Below are 21,600 nucleotides of genomic sequence, written 5' to 3'. Positions count from 1 at the left end.
GAGACTTTCAAGGCATTTCCCTCAATGGAATTATATACCTATAACTTACCTCAAATTATATATTAAAAACAAGAAAAATGCATCAAATGTTGGTCATTAGCAAGTTAGGAATGCATTTAGTGGAGAATGATGACATGTAATGTGTTTTTATGAGCTAGCAAGGGACAATAGTGCTCATGTTGGAAGAATAACATTACATTCTGGCTTTTTCTTCTCAAGTTATAACAGAAGACAGAAGCTCATGTGAAAATTACCTTGTATCGTGGGGTAATTCTAACCAAACAAGTGAAAAATCTATATGACAAGAACTTCAGGTCTCTCAAGAAAAAAATTGAAGAAGACTCCAGAAAACGGAGAGATCTCCCATTTCATGGATTGGTAGAATTAACATAGTAAATAATCCCCATCAAAATTTCAACACAATTCGTCTCAGACGTGGAAAGGAAAATTCTCAATTTCATATGGAAAACCAAAAAGACCTCCTAGGATAGTGAAAACATTTCTTAACAATAAATGAACTTCTGGGGCATCACCATCCCTGACTTCAAACTATGCTACAGAGCAATGGTGATTAAAAACTGCATTGTATTGATACAGAGACAGACAGGTAAATCAACGGAATAGAATTGAAGACCCAGAAATAAGCCCACATACTTATGGAGCTTAATCTTTGAAAAAAAAAACCAAAAATATACAATGGGAAAAAAAGCATCTTTAAGCAGTATCCAATACCTGTAAGTCAGACACTCCAATAATAGTTAAAAATCACCTGAGATTCCCTTTGGAGGTTTCAGTGTTTTCTTCAACACCACCTCATTTGCAGGTGTTGCTGCCTGCGTTGGGACTCTTGTTCTTGGGGTAGCTATGCTCCATTTCATGACATGGGGCTTTGTGATGCGTTTCCTTCAATGTTTTAGATAACAAACATTTGTTTTACTTTTAATATGAGAATTAGTTCACTATTAGAATCTCTATCATTTTTACACTTCTCCACACTTCGAATTAAGATTCGAAGGATCAGAAAATGATCACTACATGAACACATTGAGGAAAATGTGTATTACATATCTTCAAGTGAAAAGGTGCACAAATACTATTCCTTTCATAGCCATTACACTTGAGTGAGAATAACCACAGCAAAGGAGACAAGACTAAACTGGTTCTTTCCTCTTTTTCAGCTATACCATATTATCTGAATTTTTATTTATTCTGTCTCCTTTTCTCTCCCCCTTATTTCTAAAGCCATGATTGTACTTCTCTAGATACTTAGCTGTGGTTAGAAAAGGAACTACCTCTTAAAATTTATTATTCTGTCCTAAATTTATCTTTATTTCTCCATCTATAAAATGAGCTCAATTTAGGATTAAAGTAGATTTATTATGGAGGTAGGGGGATAGAAAATACAATTCCTTGCTCCCAATAATAATTTTGTAGGTGAATAGTAAACACAACTCTTTGCTATCAATAATCATTTCGAATGTTATTTGCATGGATTAAGTTAATATTTTAATATTAATTTAATATTGTAGCCACACTTGGAACACACCTGCATGTGTGCACAAGCCTGCTCTGTGGATGAAATGGGGCAAAGCTGGAGCCAGAGGGAACAATGTCTGCTGTTGCTGAATCTCTGCTACTCATACTATTTGCCTGGCTGTTTCAAAAGTACTCACAGGGAAAAGACAAAATATGGTTTCTGTGATTTACTGACCAGGGTTTCTGCTGTGGGCTGTCCATATCCAGATTACTTGATTTACTATCAAGCCATTTGCCACACACCCAAAAATGGAGAAGTTATGAACTATCTAATAATTTTATTTTTCTTTTAAATTTTTACTCACATCTGTATAAAAAAAAAGCGCATCTCCAGCTTAGTCCTTGTGACAGTGAGAATAGTTCTAGAGTTTGAACACAGAAAAAGAAAAACAAAAGTACTCCATTACATTCCTTAGATTATTCTGACACAGACACTGTATATTTAACTGAGTCCAGCCATACATAGATCATTTAGTTTTGTCTTTGAAGTGTAATTCATATTTTATAAGAGACACAATTCCTGGTAAATTTAGTATCCTGTTGCCCAAGATGTCAGAGAAAGGATTGTCAGTTAATTAACCAGCCTCATCAACTACTTTATAATATCCAGAAAAGCTAAAAGGCATCCACTAAATAATCCCTCTGTAACTTAAGGACCTTCGTCATTCCTTATGTAATTCATTGCTTAATAAATTTACACAATTCCCCATTTCACAAAAGGTGTCAGTTTCAGTATGATGAGCTTTAAAAGGGATGATAAAGATCTTGCTTTGGTAGCTTCTCTGCTGTAGGCATCCATTTCTCCAGTCAACACACGATGTTTCAATGCAAATGAAAATTCAGTTGCACTAAATTTCATCATTATTAATTAGGGTTACACATTTATTTGGCACACACCCATGCTACCCTAATGTTAGCCATTGTTACTCTGTTAACATCAGTATTGGAGGAATGTAGACACATGATACTGCTGACGTCATTTTAGGTGAACCCACATGAAATGAGTAGATACCAATAAAATACAATTGGAGTATAATTAAGCAGTCCTGAAGTAAGCTGGTTATAATAGACATTTATTTATTGACTTATTCCCAAGACTGCTATGATGTAGAGACCTTTTGGTGTACATGTATGCAAATTCTAGGGATACAGAATGATCTTGAGTTTCTTTCTATGCCCTTAGTTAACCTCCATTTACTGCCCATTTAAGAAAATCACTGATTTTAACTTTATTTTCATCTTTATATTTATGAGAAATTAAATCATAGTCATTAGGTATTTTTTATAACTTTCTACTTAAGATTTGATTCCATTCACAGTCCATATAATATGTACTCAGATTTATGTTTTGAAGAAAGAACATTGTTTTAGAATAGCATGACAAAGATCAACATCAACAAGTCATTACATGTCTCTATTCGTCTACAGAATACAAGTCCACTTCTACCTTCCTTTAATTTAAGATGTTGATACTTTCCTTGTTATAGGAGGCAATGGGAAGAGAGGAATGATAGGTTGGGTTCTAAGCATTTTGAGCTCAGGAAGTATTAGATGAAATGAAATACGGTCAACTATAAGCTAAAATAGCAGTCATATAACTGAAACCATCCTGAAACCAGGTTGAACACCTTGTTATGACAATAGCATATGGAGAGAAACAGCCATTTCCACTGAGTCATGCATTCAAAAACAACAGAAATGTGAGGAAATAAATGAGTGATTGTTGTAAGTCACTAAGCTTCGTGTGTCATTGACTGACTGTCTACCCTGAACCAAGATCACATGATAGCAGTACAACCACTATTTACAGGGGTGACTTTTATTTAATGTTTTTGGAGAACTTCATACATAAACACTAGATCTCTCTCACTCTATCCATCAGATCCCTATCCAATTACTCCTATGTCCAACTCCAAAATTCACTATCTCTTAATTATTATTGTTACATGCATACAACATGAAATATTATTTCAAAACTCAAGTTCATAGATCCCATCATATTTTCAAAATATCTATGGCAAAAAAAATAAAAAAGACAAAAGACTGACATAACCTAAATTAAAGATTTACTCTAACCTTAGTTACGTATTTAAGATAGTGTGATGCTGACAGGGAATAGATAAAGGAAGCTGCTATGAAATAGAATATAGAACCTCTAAGTGAACTCAAAGCCATGTGGCCAATTGATCTTGGACAAAGTAATGACAATGCAATGCCCCAAAGACAGTCATTTAGAAAAAGGTGTTGAAACAGCAGAATGCCTATATGAAAAACAATTAAAACAGCCAAAAGTTTTCACAGAACTCAAAGAGAATGCCAGATTTAAACATAAATGTAAAACTATAAAAGTCTTGGAGAATAAAACACAGGAAATATTTTGTTCTTGTTGCTGTTGTTTGAGACAGGATTTCTTTATATAACGCTGAATGTCCTGGACCTTGCTTTGTAGACCTGGCTGTCCTTGAATTCAGAGATATGGCTGCCTCTACCTCCCAAATAAAGGAAATCTTGATAGGCTAGGATTTTTGGCGCTCATATATAGTTGTTTGAAGATCCACTTTAAAGATGCTATAATTTGCATCTGCAAGCTTCTGAGAAGCCCATCTTATAACTGTTCAGTCTCCACATAGTGGCATCATTTGGGTGGAACCTTTAACAGATCGAACCAGAAGGACTGAGTTAGTCTTAGGACATTGAGGAATTTTTTTTCCTTGGCCACCAGGTAAATTGGCTTTCTCTTCTCTCCTCAGATACTTTGACACACCCTTTCTCCATAGACCCAGATCTAAAGGCAGTTGATCAGGAGTTGAGGACTCTAAAACTATGTGAGTCAGAATAGACAAACAAACAAACAAACAAACAAGCACAAACACATTTCTTTTTAATTGACTTCTTTGTTTATTTATTTATTTTATGTACTTATTTGCAGTAGTGAGAACTTAAGAGTTAAGATCTCTAAAATTATTAAAATAACATCTGGCACATACAAGCATTCAGTGAATCAAAGGTGCCTTTTGTGTTTTTTGTTTTAATTAAAGTTTTTAATTTGAGTACTGCTACCCATGCACTGATGCTATCAAAGAATGTTTTAAAAATATTCTTTGCCACAGTGGGGTTATAATATTTAATAGTTACCTGCTATATGTATTCTGAATAAATAGACTAGAGCAACTGATACCAAACTATACCAGTTCTGAGTATAACCCAAAAGATTTTATATTCTACTTCAGACATATTTGCAGAGTCATATTCTATGATCATTACCCCTATGTTTATAATAACTAGAAAATGCAGTAACCTACACCAAAGTCTATAAGTGAATACATAAGAAAAATGTTGTGCATATACTCATTGAAATATTACTTAGGTATAAAAAAGTGAAATAATAAAATTTGGATGTAAATGATGGAAGTTAAAAAATTGATGTAACTCAGGCCTAGGAAGACAAATGCTGAATTCTTCCCCCACCATCTCTTATGAGGATACTAGGTCAAATATCTTGTTTTGTGTTTTTATCTAGGAGAACAGAATGAAGGGAATTGTATGGGTGGTACTGTAAACTGGGTCAAATTAAGGCTGGGGATGTCATAGGCTTCCAGGTAAAGTCTGCTACTGTTATGTTTAGTGATCATGTTGAGAAATTACTTTTTAAATACTTATATTTATATTGGTGCCCATAGATTTGTACTGCTCTCAAGCTTGATCAGAGAAGTTTTAGTTTTTATTTTTGTAGTGGACAGTAATCAACACAGAGGTACATAATCCTTCAAACTTCTGAGAGAATAAGAAACTGAGTCCATACACCTAACTGGTATATTTTTATTATTGCCTCTGAGAAGACTGAGGGAATGTTACAAGAAGAAAGTCAAATTAGTTACTTTTCTGTCACTGTGAGAAAACACTACAACCAAGATAACTTGCAGAAGACAGAGTATATTTTGTTTTATGGTTCTAGAGAGTTGGAGTCTATGATCAAAGAGAAACATGTCAGCAAACAGCAGACATGGTGGCCAGAGTGGCTCAATAAGAGCCCATGTCTTGAACCACAAGCATAAAACAGAAGAGAGATTGGGGCAGAGAATGACACAGAGAATTGGATATTGTACTGTGTTTAGAATCTCAAAACCTGCCTCTAACGACATACTTTCAACATTACCTTGAATTTGACCATGGAATAAGTGCTTAAAGATCCAAGACTATGGGGGAATATTTTACACTCAAGTTACCCCAAGGAAAAAGTAAGAACTATAGTATTGGGAAGAGTGTTGTGAAGTGCTGTGTTCTGGACATAACATGGTTCTCACCTTTATTAACCCACAGTGAGAGGCTACATACACAAAATCAAAGTAGAGGAAATTCCAGCATAGTTGTAAGAGTTTCTGTCCTGGAAACATCCTTTAAAGAGAAGCTATTGGTACCTGTTAACAAGAGCAGGGAGAATCATTCTGTTGGATGATGCCCCTATTAGTAGGTATCCCATGATGCAGTGGATGGCTTAAGACTTATGTCTATATTGGCAGCACTAATCAGATTTTGTAGGTTATGGGAAAGAAACTGAAAAGAAAATAAAGGCATGAAGTTGGGAAGGGAACATATTGTAGAGAGATGTGGGAAGAGGGGATGCTGGAGGAAGCAATGGGGTGGAAAGGATAATATTTCATTGTTTACATGTTTAAAATTCTCAAGAAAAAAGAAAAATATAATAAAAGCATTAGAAACATAAAATAACAACCAGTTAATATTAGCTACATTAATTTGGTCCATATGCATACTATATTTTTTAACTATTTCGATATATTCATACATATTAATAATGATGACTAGTCAATTTTCTCATTAAGAGAAGATAAGCAGGATGAAATGGAAAGAGAGAGGAAGTAAAATAATGAACAAAGCAAAAAGGAGAAAATAGGATTTTAAAGCTCTCTATTAAAAGGTAAGCCAAGATAATATTTGAAAGGAGAGAATGTGGAAATCAATGATTTAATGTACTGTATTTAAATCTATGTTCTGTGGTATGTTGTACCAGGATGCTGTTCTGGTTTTAGAACAGAATATTACCCCTTAGTGCAAGTGATACAGTGGCAAATACTGACTCTGAGAATATGTACTCATACATACGTGTTATGCACTGATATAGTGATCTTATCCTTTAGATTGTAAATTTCTAAAACCAAAGTAATTAAAGGAGACATTCAAAAATAAAAAAAAGGAATACAAATTTATGGTCTGCATTCAGGAATAAGCAAGAATAAGCGTGATCTGGTAGCTTTGGTAAGCAGTCTAGAGAAAAGGATTAAAGTCAGTGAGTTGCTGGATATTAAGAAAGTCCAGCAACAAGCCCAAAGTTGGATACACCTCAAGGGGAGGCCTCAAGACCTGACACCATTACAGAGGTTATAGAGCGTTCACAAAAAGAGACCTGTCATGACTGCTCTCCAAAAGACCCAACAATCAGCTGAAAAAGTCAGGTGCAGATATGTGCACCCAACCAATGAACAGAAGCTGTTGATCCTTCTCGTTGAATTAGGGAAAAGGTGGATGAAGCTGAGGAGGAGGAAAACCCTGTAGGAAGACCTGCTGGTTTTCTCAATTAACGTGGACCTTCGAGATATCTCAGACACTCGATCACTAACCAGGCAGCATACACCAGCAGAGATGAGGCCCCCAACACATTAATAGCAGAGGACTCCCAGACTCAGTCAGAGAAGATGCATCTAACCCTCAAGAGACTGGAGTCTGTAGGAAGTTTAGAGGTCTGGTAGAGTGGGGACATCTTTGTGGAGACACGGGCAAGGAGGAGGTATGGGACGTGGAACTGTGAGGGCGGGGGGAATAATAATGAAGAAAAGGACTGAGTTCTCTGTACCCAAATCCCGTGGGAGGGAGAGCTGAACCTTCAGAGAGGCGGACACGCCTGGGAAACCAGAAGAGACTGCACTCTGTGCACATCCAGACGCCAGAGGAAAACACCAAACGCCATCTGGAACCCTGGTGCACGGAGGCTCCTGGAGAGAGCGGCATAGATCTTCCCGGTTGCTGCCACAGCGGGGAGGACTTGGGCAGTACCCCACGAGCAAACTTGAGCCTTGGAACTGCAGGTAGGACCAACTTTTCCCCTGCAAGAAACCTGCCTGGTGAACTCAGGACACACAGAGGCAAAATTCCTCTAAGACCGGGCACTTCCTGTGTTTACCGGAAGTCCCACACCAGCGGATCCCGGCCCACAGCAGCTCTCTGCTCCCAAACCCCGTGGGAGAGAGACCTCACCGCCTGATCAGGTGGGCACTCCTGAGGCTGCAGAGCGGAGGAGACCACCAACACTGCCCACCCCTGCCCACATCCCTGGCCCAAGAGGCAACTGTATAAGGCCTCTGGGTTCCCGTAGGGGAGGGCCCGGGAGCGGCAGGACCCCTGCGCCTGAGACACTGCCGGAACCTGAAGGAAACAGACCGGATAAACAGTTCTCTGCACCCAAATCCCGTGGGAGGGAGAGCTGAACCTTCAGAGAGGCAGACACGCCTGGGAAACCAGAAGAGACTGCACTCTGTGCACATCCAGGCGCCAGAGGAAAACACGAAACGTCATCTGGAACCCTGGTGCACGGAGGCTCCCGGAAGGAGCGGCGCAGATTTTCCCGGTTGCTGCCACAGCGGAGAGGACTTAGGCAGTACCCCACGAGGAAACTTGAGCCTTGGAACCACAGGTAGGACCAACTTTTCCCCTGCAAGAAACCTGCCTGGTGAACTCAAGACACAGGCCCACAGGAACAGCTGAAGACCTGTAGAGAGGAAAAACTACACGCCCGAAAGCAGAACACTCTGTCCCCATAACTGGCTGAAAGAAAACAGGAAAACAGGTCTACAGCACTCCTGACACACAGGCTTATAGGACAGTCTAGCCACTGTCAGAAATAGCAGAACAAAGTAACACTAGAGATAATCTGATGGCGAGAGGCAAGCTCAGGAACCCAAGCAACAGAAACCAAGACTACATGGCATCATCAGAGCCTAATTCTCCCACCAAAGCAAACACGGAATATCCAAACACACCAGAAAAGCAAGACCTAGTTTCAAAATCATATTTGATCATGATGCTGGAGGACTTCAAGAAAGACATAAAGAACTCCTTTAGAGAACAAGTAGAAGCCTACAGAGAGGAATCGCAAAAATCCCTGAGAGAATTCCAGGAAAACACAATCAAACAGTCGAAGGACTTAAAAATGGAAATAGAAGCAATCAAGAAAGAACACATGGAAACAACCCTGGTCATAGAATATCAAAAAAAAAGACAAGGAGCTGTAGATACAAGCTTCACCAACAGAATACAAGAGATGGAAGAGAGAATCTCAGGAGCAGAAGATTCCATAGAAATCATTGACTCAACTGTCAAAGATAATGTAAAGCGGAAAAAGCTACTGGTCCAAAACATACAGGAAATTCAGGACTCAATGAGAAGATCAAACCTAAGGATAATAGGTATAGAAGAGAGTGAAGACTCCCAGCTCAAAGGACCAGTAAATATCTTCAACAAAATCATAGAAGAAAACTTCCCTAACCTAAAAAAAGAGATACCCATAGGCATACAAGAAGCCTACAGAACTCCAAATAGATTGGACCAGAAAAGAAACACCTCCCGTCACATAATTGTCAAAACACCAAACGCACAAAATAAAGAAAGAATATTAAAAGCAGTAAGGGAAAAAGGTCAAGTAACATATAAAGGCAGACCTATCAGAATCACACCAGACTTCTCGCCAGAAACTATGAAGGCCAGAAGATCCTGGACAGATGTCATACAAACCCTAAGAGAACACAAATGCCAGCCCAGGTTACTGTATCCTGCAAAACTCTCAATTAACATAGATGGAGAAACCAAGATATTCCATGACAAAACCAAATTTACACAATATCTTTCTACAAGTCCAGCACTACAAAGGATAATAAAGGGTAAAGCCCAACATAAGGAGGCAAGCTATACCCTAGAAGAAGCAAGAAACTAATCATCTTGGCAACAAAACAAAGAGAATGAAAGCACACAAACATAACCTCACTTCCAAATATGAATATAACGGGAAGCAATAATCACTATTCCTTAATATCTCTCAATATCAATGGCCTCAACTCCCCAATAAAAAGACCTAGATTAACAAACTGGATACGCAACAAGGACCCTGCATTCTGCTGCCTACAGGAAACACACCTCAGAGACAAAGACAGACATTACCTCAGAGTGAAAGGCTGGAAAACAATTTTCCAAGCAAATGGTCAGAAGAAGCAAGCTGGAGTAGCCATTTTAATATCAAATAAAATCAATTTTCAACTAAAAGTCATCAAAAAAGATAAGGAAGGACACTTCATATTCATCAAAGGAAAAATCCATCAAGATGAACTCTCAATCCTAAATATCTATGCCCCAAATCCAAGGGCACCTACATATGTAAAAGAAACCTTACTAAAGCTCAAAACACACATTGCACCTCACACAATAATAGTGGGAGATTTCAACACCCCACTCTCATCAATGGACAGATCATGGAAACAGAAATTAAACAGAGATGTAGACAGACTAAGAGAAGTCATGAGCCAAATGGACTTAACGGATATTTATAGAACATTCTATCCTAAAGCAAAAGGATATACCTTCTTCTCAGCTCCTCATGGTACTTTCTCCAAAATTGACCATATAATTGGTCAAAAAACGGGCCTCAACAGGTACAGAAAGATAGAAATAATCCCATGCGTGCTATCGGACCACCACGGCCTAAAACTGGTCTTCAATAACAATAAGGGAAGAATGCCCACATATACGTGGAAATTGAACAATGCTCTACTCAATGATAACCTGGTCAAGGAAGAAATAAAGAAAGAAATTAAAAACTTTTTAGAATTTAATGAAAATGAAGGTACAACATACCCAAACTTATGGGACACAATGAAAGCTGTGCTAAGAGGAAAACTCATAGCGCTGAGTGCCTGCAGAAAGAAACAGGAAAGAGCATATGTCAGCAGCTTGACAGCACACCTAAAAGCTCTAGAACAAAAAGAAGCAAATACACCCAGGAGGAGTAGAAGGCAGGAAATAATCAAACACAGAGCTGAAATCAACCAAGTAGAAACAAAAAGGACCATAGAAAGAATCAACAGAACCAAAAGTTGGTTCTTTGAGAAAATCAACAAGATAGATAAACCCTTAGCCAGACTAACAAGAGGACACAGAGAGTGCGTCCAAATTAACAAAATAAGAAATGAAAAGGGAGACATAACTACAGATTCAGAGGAAATTCAAAAAATCATCAGATCTTATTATAAAAACCTATATTCAACAAAACTTGAAAATCTTCAGGAAATGGACAATTTCCTAGACAGATACCAGGTATCGAAGTTAAATCAGGAACAGATAAACCAGTTAAACAACCCCATAACTCCTAAGGAAATAGAAGCAGTCATTAAAGGTCTCCCAACCAAAAAGAGCCCAGGTCCAGACGGGTTTAGTGCAGAATTCTATCAAACCTTCATAGAAGACCTCATACCAATATTATCCAAACTATTCCACAAAATTGAAACAGATGGAGCCCTACCGAATTCCTTCTATGAAGCCACAATTACTCTTATACCTAAACCACACAAAGACCCAACAAAGAAAGAGAACTTCAGACCAATTTCCCTTATGAATATCGACGCAAAAATACTCAATAAAATTCTGGCAAACCGAATTCAAGAGCACATCAAAACAATCATCCACCATGATCAAGTAGGCTTCATCCCAGGCATGCAGGGATGGTTTAATATACGGAAAACCATCAACGTGATCCATCATATAAACAAACTGAAAGAACAGAACCACATGATCATTTCATTAGATGCTGAGAAAGCATTTGACAAAATTCTACACCCCTTCTTGATAAAAGTCCTGGAAAGAATAGGAATTCAAGGCCCATACCTAAACATAGTAAAAGCCATATACAGCAAACCAGTTGCTAACATTAAACTAAATGGAGAGAAACTTGAAGCAATCCCACTAAAATCAGGGACTAGACAAGGCTGCCCACTTTCTCCCTACTTATTCAATATAGTTCTTGAAGTTCTAGCCAGAGCAATCAGACAACAAAAGGAGATCAAAGGGATACAGATCGGAAAAGAAGAGGTCAAAATATCACTATTTGCAGACGACATGATAGTATATTTAAGTGATCCCAAAAGTTCCACCAGAGAACTACTAAAGCTGATAAACAACTTCAGCAAAGTGGCTTGGTATAAAATTAACTCAAATAAATCAGTTGCCTTCCTCTATACAGAAGAGAAACAAGCCGAGAAAGAAATTAGGGAAACGACACCCTTCATAATAGACCCAAATAATATAAAGTACCTCGGTGTGACTTTAACCAAGCAAGTAAAAGATCTCTACAATAAGAACTTCAAGACACTGAGGAAAGAAATTGAAGAAGACCTCAGAAGATGGAAAGATCTCCCATGCTCATGGATTGGCAGGATTAATATAGTAAAAATGGCCATTTTACCAAAAGCAATCTACAGATTCAATGCAATCCCCATCAAAATACCAATCCAATTCTTCAAAGAGTTAGACAGAACAATTTGCAAATTCATCAGCTAAAGCTATCCTCAACAATAAAAGGACTTCAGGGGAATCACTATCCCTGAACTCAAGCAGTATTACAGAGCAATAGTGATAAAAACTGCATGGTATTGGTACAGAGACAGACAGATAGACCAATGGAATAGAATTGAAGACTCAGAAATGAACCCACACACCTATGGTCACTTGATTTTTGACAAAGGAGCCAAAACCATCCAATGGGAAAAAGATAGCATTTTCAGCAAATGGTGCTGGTTCAACTGGAGGGCAACATGTAGAAGAATGCAGATCGATCCATCCTTATCACCCTGTACAAAGCTTAAGTCCAAGTGGATCAAGGACCTCCACATCAAACCAGACACACTCAAACTAATAGAAGAAAAACTAGGGAAGCATCTGGAACACATGGGCACTGGAAAAAATTTCCTGAACAAAACACCAATGGCTTATGCTCTAAGATCAAGAATCGACAAATGGGATCTCATAAAACTGCAAAGCTTCTGTAAGGCAAAGGACACTGTGGTTAGGACAAAACGGCAACCAACAGATTGGGAAAAGATCTTTACCAAGCCTACAACAGATAGAGGCCTTATATCCAAAATATACAAAGAACTCAAGAAGTTAGACCGCAGGGAAACAAATAACCCTATTAAAAAATGGGGTTCAGAGCTAAACAAAGAATTCACAGCTGAGGAATGCCGAATGGCTGAGAAACACCTAATGAAATGTTCAACATCTTTAGTCATAAGGGAAATGCAAATCAAAACAACCCTGAGATTTCACCTCACACCAGTGAGAATGGCTAAGATCAAAAACTCAGGTGACAGCAGATGCTGGCGAGGATGTGGAGAAAGAGGAACACTCCTCCATTGTTGGTGGGATTGCAGACTGGTAAAACCATTCTGGAAATCAGTGTGGAGGTTCCTCAGAAAATTGGACATTGAACTGCCTGAGGATCCAGCCATACCTCTCTTGGGCATATACCCAAAAGATTCCTCAACATATAAAAGAGACACGTGCTCCACTATGTTCATCGCAGCCTTATTTATAATAGCCAGAAACTGGAAAGAACCCAGATGCCCTTCAACAGAGGAATGGATACAGAAAATATGGTACATCTACACAATGGAATATTACTCAGCTATCAAAAACAACGAGTTTATGAAATTCGTAGGCAAATGGTTGGAACTGGAAAATATCATCCTGAGTGAGCTAAGCCAATCACAGAAAGACATACATGGTATGCACTCATTGATAAGTGGCTATTAGCCCAAATGCTTGAATTACCCTAGATCCCTAGAACAAAGGAAACTCAAGACGGATGATCAAAATGTGAATGCTTCACTCCTTCTTTAAATGAGGAAAAAGAATACCCTTGGCAGGGAAGGGAGAGGCAAAGATTAAAACAGAGACTGAAGGAACACCCATTCAGAGCCTGCCCCACATGTGGCCCATACATATACAGCCACCCAATTAGACAAGATGGATGAAGCAAAGAAGTGCAGACCGACAGGAGCCGGATGTAGATCGCTCCTGAGAGACACAGCCAGAATACAGCAAATACAGAGGCGAATGCCAGCAGCAAACCACTCAACTGAGAATAGGTTCCCCCGTTGAAGGAATCAGAGAAAGAACTGGAAGAGCTTGAAGGTGCTCGAGACCCCAAAAGTACAACCATGTCAAGCAACCAGAGCTTCCAGGGACTAAGCCACTATCTAAAGACTATACATGGACTGACCCTGGACTCTGACCCCATAGGTAGCAATGAATATCCTAGTAAGTGCACCAGTGGAAGGGGAAGCCCTGGGTCCTGCTAAGACTGAACCCCCAGTGAACTAGACTATGGGAGGAGGTTGGCAATGGGGGGAGGTTTGGGAGGGGAACACCCATAAGGAAGGGGAGGGGGGAGGGTGATGTTTGTCCGGAAACCGGGAAAGGGAATAACACTTGAAATGTATATAAGAAATACTCAAGTTAATAAAAAAAAAAAAAAAAAAGAAAAGGACTAACTCCCAGAGACTTGGAGGGTTAATTGTATTCAATATGAATGTATGTTCATACATATGCTTTCAATTAACATTTATTGTAAATCAAAATATAGATAATAAGTCAAGTCTCAAAAAGATAGAAGACAGTGAAATAAAGATTCCAGCTGTCATTGAATTAATATCAAAGAGTGTCATAAGATATTTAAGAAACAAAGCTACTCTTAACAAAATTTATGAGTCCAATTTCAGATAAGGATCCCATGCCATCTTGCCGACTCTAACCTAGGTAATTGTAAAGACTTTATGCAGAAAGCTTCCTGGGGGGAAGCTAAATCCTCATACTAGATTGGCACATGGCTGTCCCTGGCAGTTGCTTGCAGGGAGATACAAGCAAGAATGATGCTCTTGTGAACATATATGTTCCTGGTTGAGCAGTCTCTGTTCAGGAATTGTCTACCGAATGACCATGGACTGTATATAGCTTTCTTGGACATATATGCTGTGACCAGCCTTACTGGGAAATTTCAATACTGGGAACCCATACTTTCCTTGTCTTAGCTCCTCTGATTTTTTTTCCTGAATCCCTCAACTCTTGACTCCATCAACATATCAGCTTTTATTTGGCTTTCTGTCTATATAAGAAGAGTTTTTGTTCACCTCCATGTTTGCTGTAACATATCTGATTCTCCTCTAATCATGTTCCTTAAATAAAAATAAATAAAGGAGCAATTCATAAAAAGAATATAAAACATTATGTAAATAGATTTTCTCATAGCTACAGTTTCTAGAAATCCAGACTTTCACACATCTTAAATATCTAACTGAATGTAAGAAAAATGCATATGTGTAGATGTATGTGTGTGCATGCATGTGTGTATATTAGTATGTTGACTAAAGAAACACCTTTGAATCACTTCTGACTTGTTTGCTGTGTGGTAAAAAATTTTCCTTCAAAATCAGTGTGTTTAGATGTATAACAGTGAAGTAATCTAAGTTTGCATATTATTAATACACTTACTCGATTTCAGACCTTTAAGTATTTCTCTTTTTCTATTCAAACCCTTTTTTTCATTCTTAACTCAGCACGTTTGTGCTCAGGCACAAGATTAGCAATCGATAAATGGGACCTCATCAAACTAAAAAGCTTCTATAAGGCAAAATGCACTATTGAGAGGACAAACCAGCAGCCTACACTATAGGAAAAGATCTTCACTAACTTTAAATCCTGCAAAGAGATAATATCCAAAATATATAAAGAACACAAAAAGTTAGAGTCCAGCAAACCAAACAACTCAATTAAAAATGAGGTACAAAGCTAAACAGAGAATTCACAACAGAGGAATCTTGAATATCTGAGAAGCACTTAAAAATGTTCAACATCCTTAGTCATTAGGGAAATGCAAATCAATGCAACTCCAAGATTCCATCTAAAGCCCATCACAATAACCAGGGTCAAAAGCTCTGGGGACAGTACATGCCTGCAAGTATGGAGCGAGAGGAACACTCCTGCACTCTTAATGGGAGTATAAACTGGTACAATTGCTTTGGAAATCAATTTGATGATTTCTCAGAAAATTGGGAATATGTGTACCTCAAGACCAAGCTATAGCAATCCTGTGCATATACCCAAAGAATGCCCCAATATAACACAAGGACACTTGCTTGATAATGTTCATCCCAGCTTTATTCGTAATAGCCAGAAACTGGAAACAACCTAGATGTCCCTTAACTTAAGAATGGATAAAGAATCAAGCTGAGACAGAGGAGTTATTCCTCCCACTCCCATCAAACCCCCCTCTCTGCCCTTTCCCTAGCATAGCTGCTTCTGGCCTTTGGAGAGGGCAGACAAAAGGGAGCCCAGCCTGGCTCCTGAATATTGCAATCCCTCTTTTGTGACAGCATCCCCAGCCCCAGCCCCCACCTCCCACCCACATGCAGATGCTGGCCTTGGGAACAGAGGAAAGGCAGCCTATTCTACCCTTTCAAAATAAAACAAACAAACAAAAAACCAACCAGCATTTGTCCCTTGTAGACGGCTTGTGCACTTGAAGGAAAGCAGGAACCAATATCCTTGAAGTGATAAAAAGTCCACTCTTGGACTATGGAAAAGAGGCAATTAAGTATTCTCAGACAGTTGTGACCAGTTTGTAAACCACACTAGCTTCTGATAATGCAATGAGTTACTACTTGAGTCAGGAAGATCCCTTTCCAGTTGCGCAGTTCTACCCTTGCTGTCTGATCAGGTTTGAAGAATGGCACTCCTTTATCCTTTCCCCAGTCATGTAATGCCCAAGCATGAGAATGCCGGTTTATGCATATCTCAAGCACCTGGACGCGAGCATCGCATTCCTAACCCGTGGAGCAGGAAAGGCTTGTGATCTGGGTCAGACTCATATAATAAAGACTGTCTTTGTTCTTGCTTCGGACTCACAATTCCTGACAGCTTCCTGAGGTTCCCTCGAACTGGGCATAACAGGAGCAGAGATCGAGGGGGCGTCCAACCAATGATTGGCCCAATTTGAGATCAATCCCATGGAGAGAGCTAATTCCTGATAGTATTAATAACACACTGCTATGCTACCAGACAGGAGGCCAGCAAAATTGTCTCCGGAGAGGCTTCATCCAGAATCTGATGAAAACAGATTCAGAGACCCACAGCCAAACATTAGGTAGAGCTCTGAGAATCTTGTGGAAAAGTGGGAGGAAGGGTTAAAAGAGTTGGAGGGGACAAGGACACCACAAAAAGATCTACAGAGTCAACTAACTTGAACCTGTGGGGGATCAGAGAGACTGAACCACCAAACAAAGAGCTTATAGGAGCTGGACTTAGGCCCTGTACACATAGTAGTAGATGTGTACTTTGGTCTCCATGAGGGTCTCCTAACAAATGGAGTTCAGGCTGACTCTGACTCTGTCATCTCATTTTAGATTCCTTTCCCCTTGCTGGGCTGCCTTGCCTGTACTCAGAGGAGGGGGATGTGCCTAGTCCTATTTAGGCTTCATGTACTGAGGCTGGTTGGTACTCATGGGGTGACTTCTCTTCTCAGAGGAGAAAGAGAAGGAAGAGGGAGAGGCAGATGTGAGGGTAGGGCTTAGAGGAAAGAAGGAAGTGGGGAGGCTCCAATTGGGATATAAAGTGAATAAATAAATTAATTAATTAAGGGGGAAAAGAAAGCTCTCCAAAAGTTGTGGAGAGCTACATTTCAGCATCCTTATCACAACTTTAAAGCTTTCTCCTCAGTGGCTTTTTGTGTAGGGTGTTATTTTTTGAGGGGCTGTGTGTTGGGGGTAGGGGTTGTCACAGAAGCTTTCCATGTCCCTCTTTCTCAACTATGAGTCTGTAGTCATCAATATCACTGCAAAAGTCACCTTTGGGTGGCATGTGTTACATGGTGTCACACTGATAAAGCTAGAAATAAGTAATATGGTGAATTCAATTGTTTCAGAATACTAGGAAGTGCAGAGTATTTTTTCCATCTTTTTATTGATTTCTGACCTCAATACTTGAGTAGAAACTTACAATTCAACATTCCCCTTATGAAAAACCACTCTTCCCACCTATTGTGTCAGGTACATATATTTACTTCATGGCGTCCTACTTAACTTCTTTCAGACCCTCTGCACAGACACTGAAGAATTTAGCACTGCTTGGGCAGGTCTGGGTCTGGCAAGTGTGCTAGTAGTCTGCTTGGTTTTCAAATTTCTCCTTTCATATTGAAGAGTGTAACAGTTTGCCTAAGTCAATCAATTAGATTTGCTTTCATTGTATGAAACAAAGCACTGGTGTTGCTGATATAGCTTTATTGATATCTTGCTTTATGCATAATGATTGGTGGGAAGCACATTGCTATGGAAACTTGGTAATAGGAAATACATGTCCTCGTGTAAAAAGCAAAGCAAAGGTGCACCCAGTATTGTGATGTTTGAGGAATCAGCATTTTCCTTCATGTTTGAAACCAAGCTTTCCAACACTTCTTTCCCTGAAAGAAAAGAGAAGGTGTTAAAGCATGAAATGTAGTAGAAATGGATTCATTCTAGACTAAGTCAAGTAGGCATAGATTGGTTTTCTAGGTTTCAGATTGGGTGATAGTAATATTACTTAACTTTATATAAATTGACTTTACTAGGCTAGTAGACTATTAATAAACTATTCATGGATGCCTACTCCATAGGACCCAACCAGGAACACCATGCTGTAAGCAGCGTCCATTTGCTTACATGGCTGTTTGGCAGAATTCACAGCGGTTTTGGTAAGTTTTCCCATCAGTGCCGCACACTGGCTTGTGGATCTTTGGGCATGATTTTCCATCTGTGGCCAGTGTCTTCTCATAGTTGTTGCAAAATGCCTGTAAATTGAATAAAGTATTTTTTAGTTCATTTCCTATGGAATGGAAAATAGCCTCACGTTCTTCAAAGTTCCTTCAAGAACATTCCTAATTATGCAAAAAATGCATAAAAGAAGAACAAACCCCTGAAATTGCAGTACATTGCTGTTGTGCATATGCACAATATTAAAGTGAACATGCACTGCACAGTTCTTCTTTTTTGCTTATATTTCTGTGCTACTGAGTACATTCTTATAGCAGCATGTTCTGCTGCATAATGCTGTACCGCAAATGTGACACAGCTCACTTTACTGATACACTTACTATTCTACACTTTAAACTCTTTTACATTCAATTCAGCTAAACATCCAGTAACTACCAATGTAGTTATTGGATTAGTGCTACATGGCAGCTCTAAATGTCAAATACTTGGTGGTATACACAATAGCTATAACTGTCTTCTAGGACAAGGGAGGAGTATCCACAGAAGCATGTGCACACAGTACTTAGATCCACAAGGTTTCTGCCTACTTGTTTGACTGAATCCACAGGGACTTTGCCTACTGGTTTGACTGATGTAGATGCTGTTTATGATGATCTCTTCACTATATCTCTCACTCTGTCTCTGTCTCTCTGTCTCTCTCTCATCTGTCTCTCTCCTCTCTCTCTCCATATATATATATATATATATATATATATATATATATATATATATATTCTAAAGCTGTCAAAATTAGTGGCACACACCTAGAGGCAAGTGGACTGCCATGATTTTGAAGCCAGTCTGGTCTGCAGAGAGAGTTCCCAGAGTAGCTAATGAGACCTTACCTCAAAACCTACCTTAATTTGAAAAAAATGATATTTATCTACATTCCCATGACACTGTACTGTTACATTGGTTTGCACTGGACATATACTTATTTTGAGGAACTGTGACATCTGTCTTTCTGAAGAAAGTAGGAAGTGATATCCAAGATTTTCTTCTTATTGTTTAAAAAAACACATTTGCAGCAATCATTTTATTTGTGTGGAAAATGTCTTATATTTTACAACCTTATCAGAAAATTTTCTATGGGAGCTCAGAAAGCATCTATGGAAGGGCAACAGTGCTTTGGTTGGGAGAGGCACCACTGTGGTGTGACTTGCTGGGACAGAATTGGCTTGAGAAAGATGATAGGTACATACCTGAAACCCTCCTTGGCTCACAGCATCTGCAGTGAAAGAATACATAGTGATAAATCACATGCCAGAATTGTAGTCCTTTCCAGTTGCAGCTAATCACAATGGTCTTCTGCTGCCTCTGTTTTGCTTTGTGAATGGAGAACTAAGTGGAGACACACAGCTTGTTAACCACTCTGAGAGGCAGGCATTAGCTATGATTGGGATAACATTGCTTTCACTGTGTTTGTGGATAACATTGCTCTCGTTCTATTTGCCCTTTGTGTACTTTTATGCAATTATGCTTTCCATTTTATGTGCTCTTATAACAAGCCTTTGAAGGTAAATTTTAGAGCTGTTCTCTGTGGAACAGGTACATATTTACTAGAGAGGAATATAAAATCTTAAAAGCTTTTGATGAATGGATAGTGATATAAAAAATATGAAGACATTTTAAATAATTGCAATATAAATCCATGTGATTTATCATGTTTCCATTAAACATATCCCTCTTCTACTGTGGTAATTATACATTTAAGTGCTGTGTTAAATCTTATATACATCAACTTATATAACAACCCTGTTTTTAAAGATGAAAAAGTTGTTCATGCTTGTAATTCTAGTACACCAGTATGAAAGCAGGTGTATCACTGAAAAGCCATAGGAAACAATGGTCTATCAATCAATGGCCAGGTCAGCAAGGTCTGGTAGTTAGACCTTGTCTCAAGAAAAACAGGACACAATAAACCGAAACCAAAATAACAACAAAAGCCCCAATAAAAAATAAAACAAACAACAATAATAGCAAAACCAATCAATTAACGAGCTAAGGAAACGGATTATCTGGACAAGTGTTTGGCTAAGTGTTAATACTTATATGCTATACATGGCAGAGTTCACAATACAATCTAGAGCTGATAGACTCTAAAGCTCTGGCAGTACTTTTTGTTGAGGGAAGCATCAATGCACAAGTTTCCTGTGCACCACTGACTCCAATCCAAATATCAGGCAGAGGACAGGGGTGACTTGTTCAATATGAGCAAGTGGAGGCAGAGGAATGAACACTGGAGACAGGCCTTGGAATGCCAGCCCTGGGCTCCTTCTACTTCCCTACACTACCAAAATCTTCAGTGTCTTCTCCTTCCCCCTTCCCCTTTCTCTTTCTCTTTCCCAGCTATCTTTTAACTTTGTTTACCTAGAGGCTTACAATGAATGACACAGATTTTTATGTTCATCTCTAAAGAATTCTGACAGTTGAAGTCCATTGAGTAATAATTTTTTAAAGAAGACATTTTAGGTTTTTCTCATTTCTATAATAAAGTTTCCCTAAAGACAGAAATGCAAGTGGCCTACAATTCCTATATTAGACAGTGGGTGCCAATGAAATCTAAAACCAGTCTTCTCCTCCCATATAGCATGAAGGTGATATTGGAATTTAAGCAGAGCACTGTAGTCCAAAGTCAAATAGCTCATTTGTATACTAAAATTCCAAGGAAATAAAAAAGGTTGGGGCATCATTCATCATTGTTCTCATCGTCATAAAAAGCAGCAGCATAACCCAGTTGCTGACATTAGCCAGCCTGGTTTAGAAGTCCACTACATAGTATTTCACTCACCTACAGAGAGGAACAAACAGGCCAGGCTGATCAAAAGCAGAAAGGCACTTGCTGGCTTCATGTTGCTGAGAACCTTGAGGTCTGAGAACACAGAAATGTTAAGTGTCTTCAACACGAAGGATGATGTTCTCTAGCCCATATTTATAAGTGGATCTATATGTCTGAATCCTAGTACCTATACATTTGTCACTCAGCTCCAACCTCCACCCCTATTATGTAATTGATTTCTCTAAAGAATAGACACTAGACACCAAAGGAACTAATTTCAGGCCCTTTCCAGTTAAGAATGATAGTAAAGAATGATGTTTAGACATAATAAGTGTATTATAAATAGCACACCCCAAATTTATCCTATGCACCAGACAATGGCAATTGCAGTCA

General features: G+C 38.8%; 1 protein-coding gene across 1 annotated transcript; it reads right to left on the bottom strand.

Annotated features, from left to right (window-relative positions):
• Positions 1-18,051: 18,051 nt before the first annotated feature.
• On the bottom strand, positions 18,052-21,280 carry Spink9 (serine peptidase inhibitor, Kazal type 9). The gene is made up of 4 exons (XM_003749196.3): positions 21,220-21,280; positions 19,631-19,656; positions 18,339-18,466; positions 18,052-18,100 (listed from the first exon to the last, which is right to left on the bottom strand). The coding sequence occupies exons 1-4, from the start codon at positions 21,278-21,280 to the stop codon at positions 18,052-18,054; spliced, it is 264 nt and encodes an 87-aa protein (XP_003749244.2).
• Positions 21,281-21,600: the final 320 nt, after the last annotated feature.

This window comes from Rattus norvegicus, chromosome 18, assembly GCF_036323735.1.
Source record: "Rattus norvegicus strain BN/NHsdMcwi chromosome 18, GRCr8, whole genome shotgun sequence".
Classification (NCBI taxonomy): domain Eukaryota; kingdom Metazoa; phylum Chordata; class Mammalia; order Rodentia; family Muridae; genus Rattus; species Rattus norvegicus.
The sequence above is the reverse complement of the archived record's forward strand: the minus strand, read 5'-3'. Positions and strand labels throughout refer to the sequence as shown.

Excerpts from the sequence above, each read along its gene's own strand:
- Spink9 (XM_003749196.3), bottom strand. The coding sequence starts at position 21,280 with ATGAAGCCAGCAAGTGCCTTTCTGCTTTTGATCAGCCTGGCCTGTTTG. Across the intron at positions 18,467-19,630 it reads TGAGCCAAGGAGGGTTTCAG|GCATTTTGCAACAACTATGA; the intron begins GTATGTACCTAT and ends TTCAATTTACAG. Across the intron at positions 18,101-18,338 it reads GAATTCTGCCAAACAGCCAT|GGAAAGAAGTGTTGGAAAGC; the intron begins GTAAGCAAATGG and ends CTTTTCTTTCAG.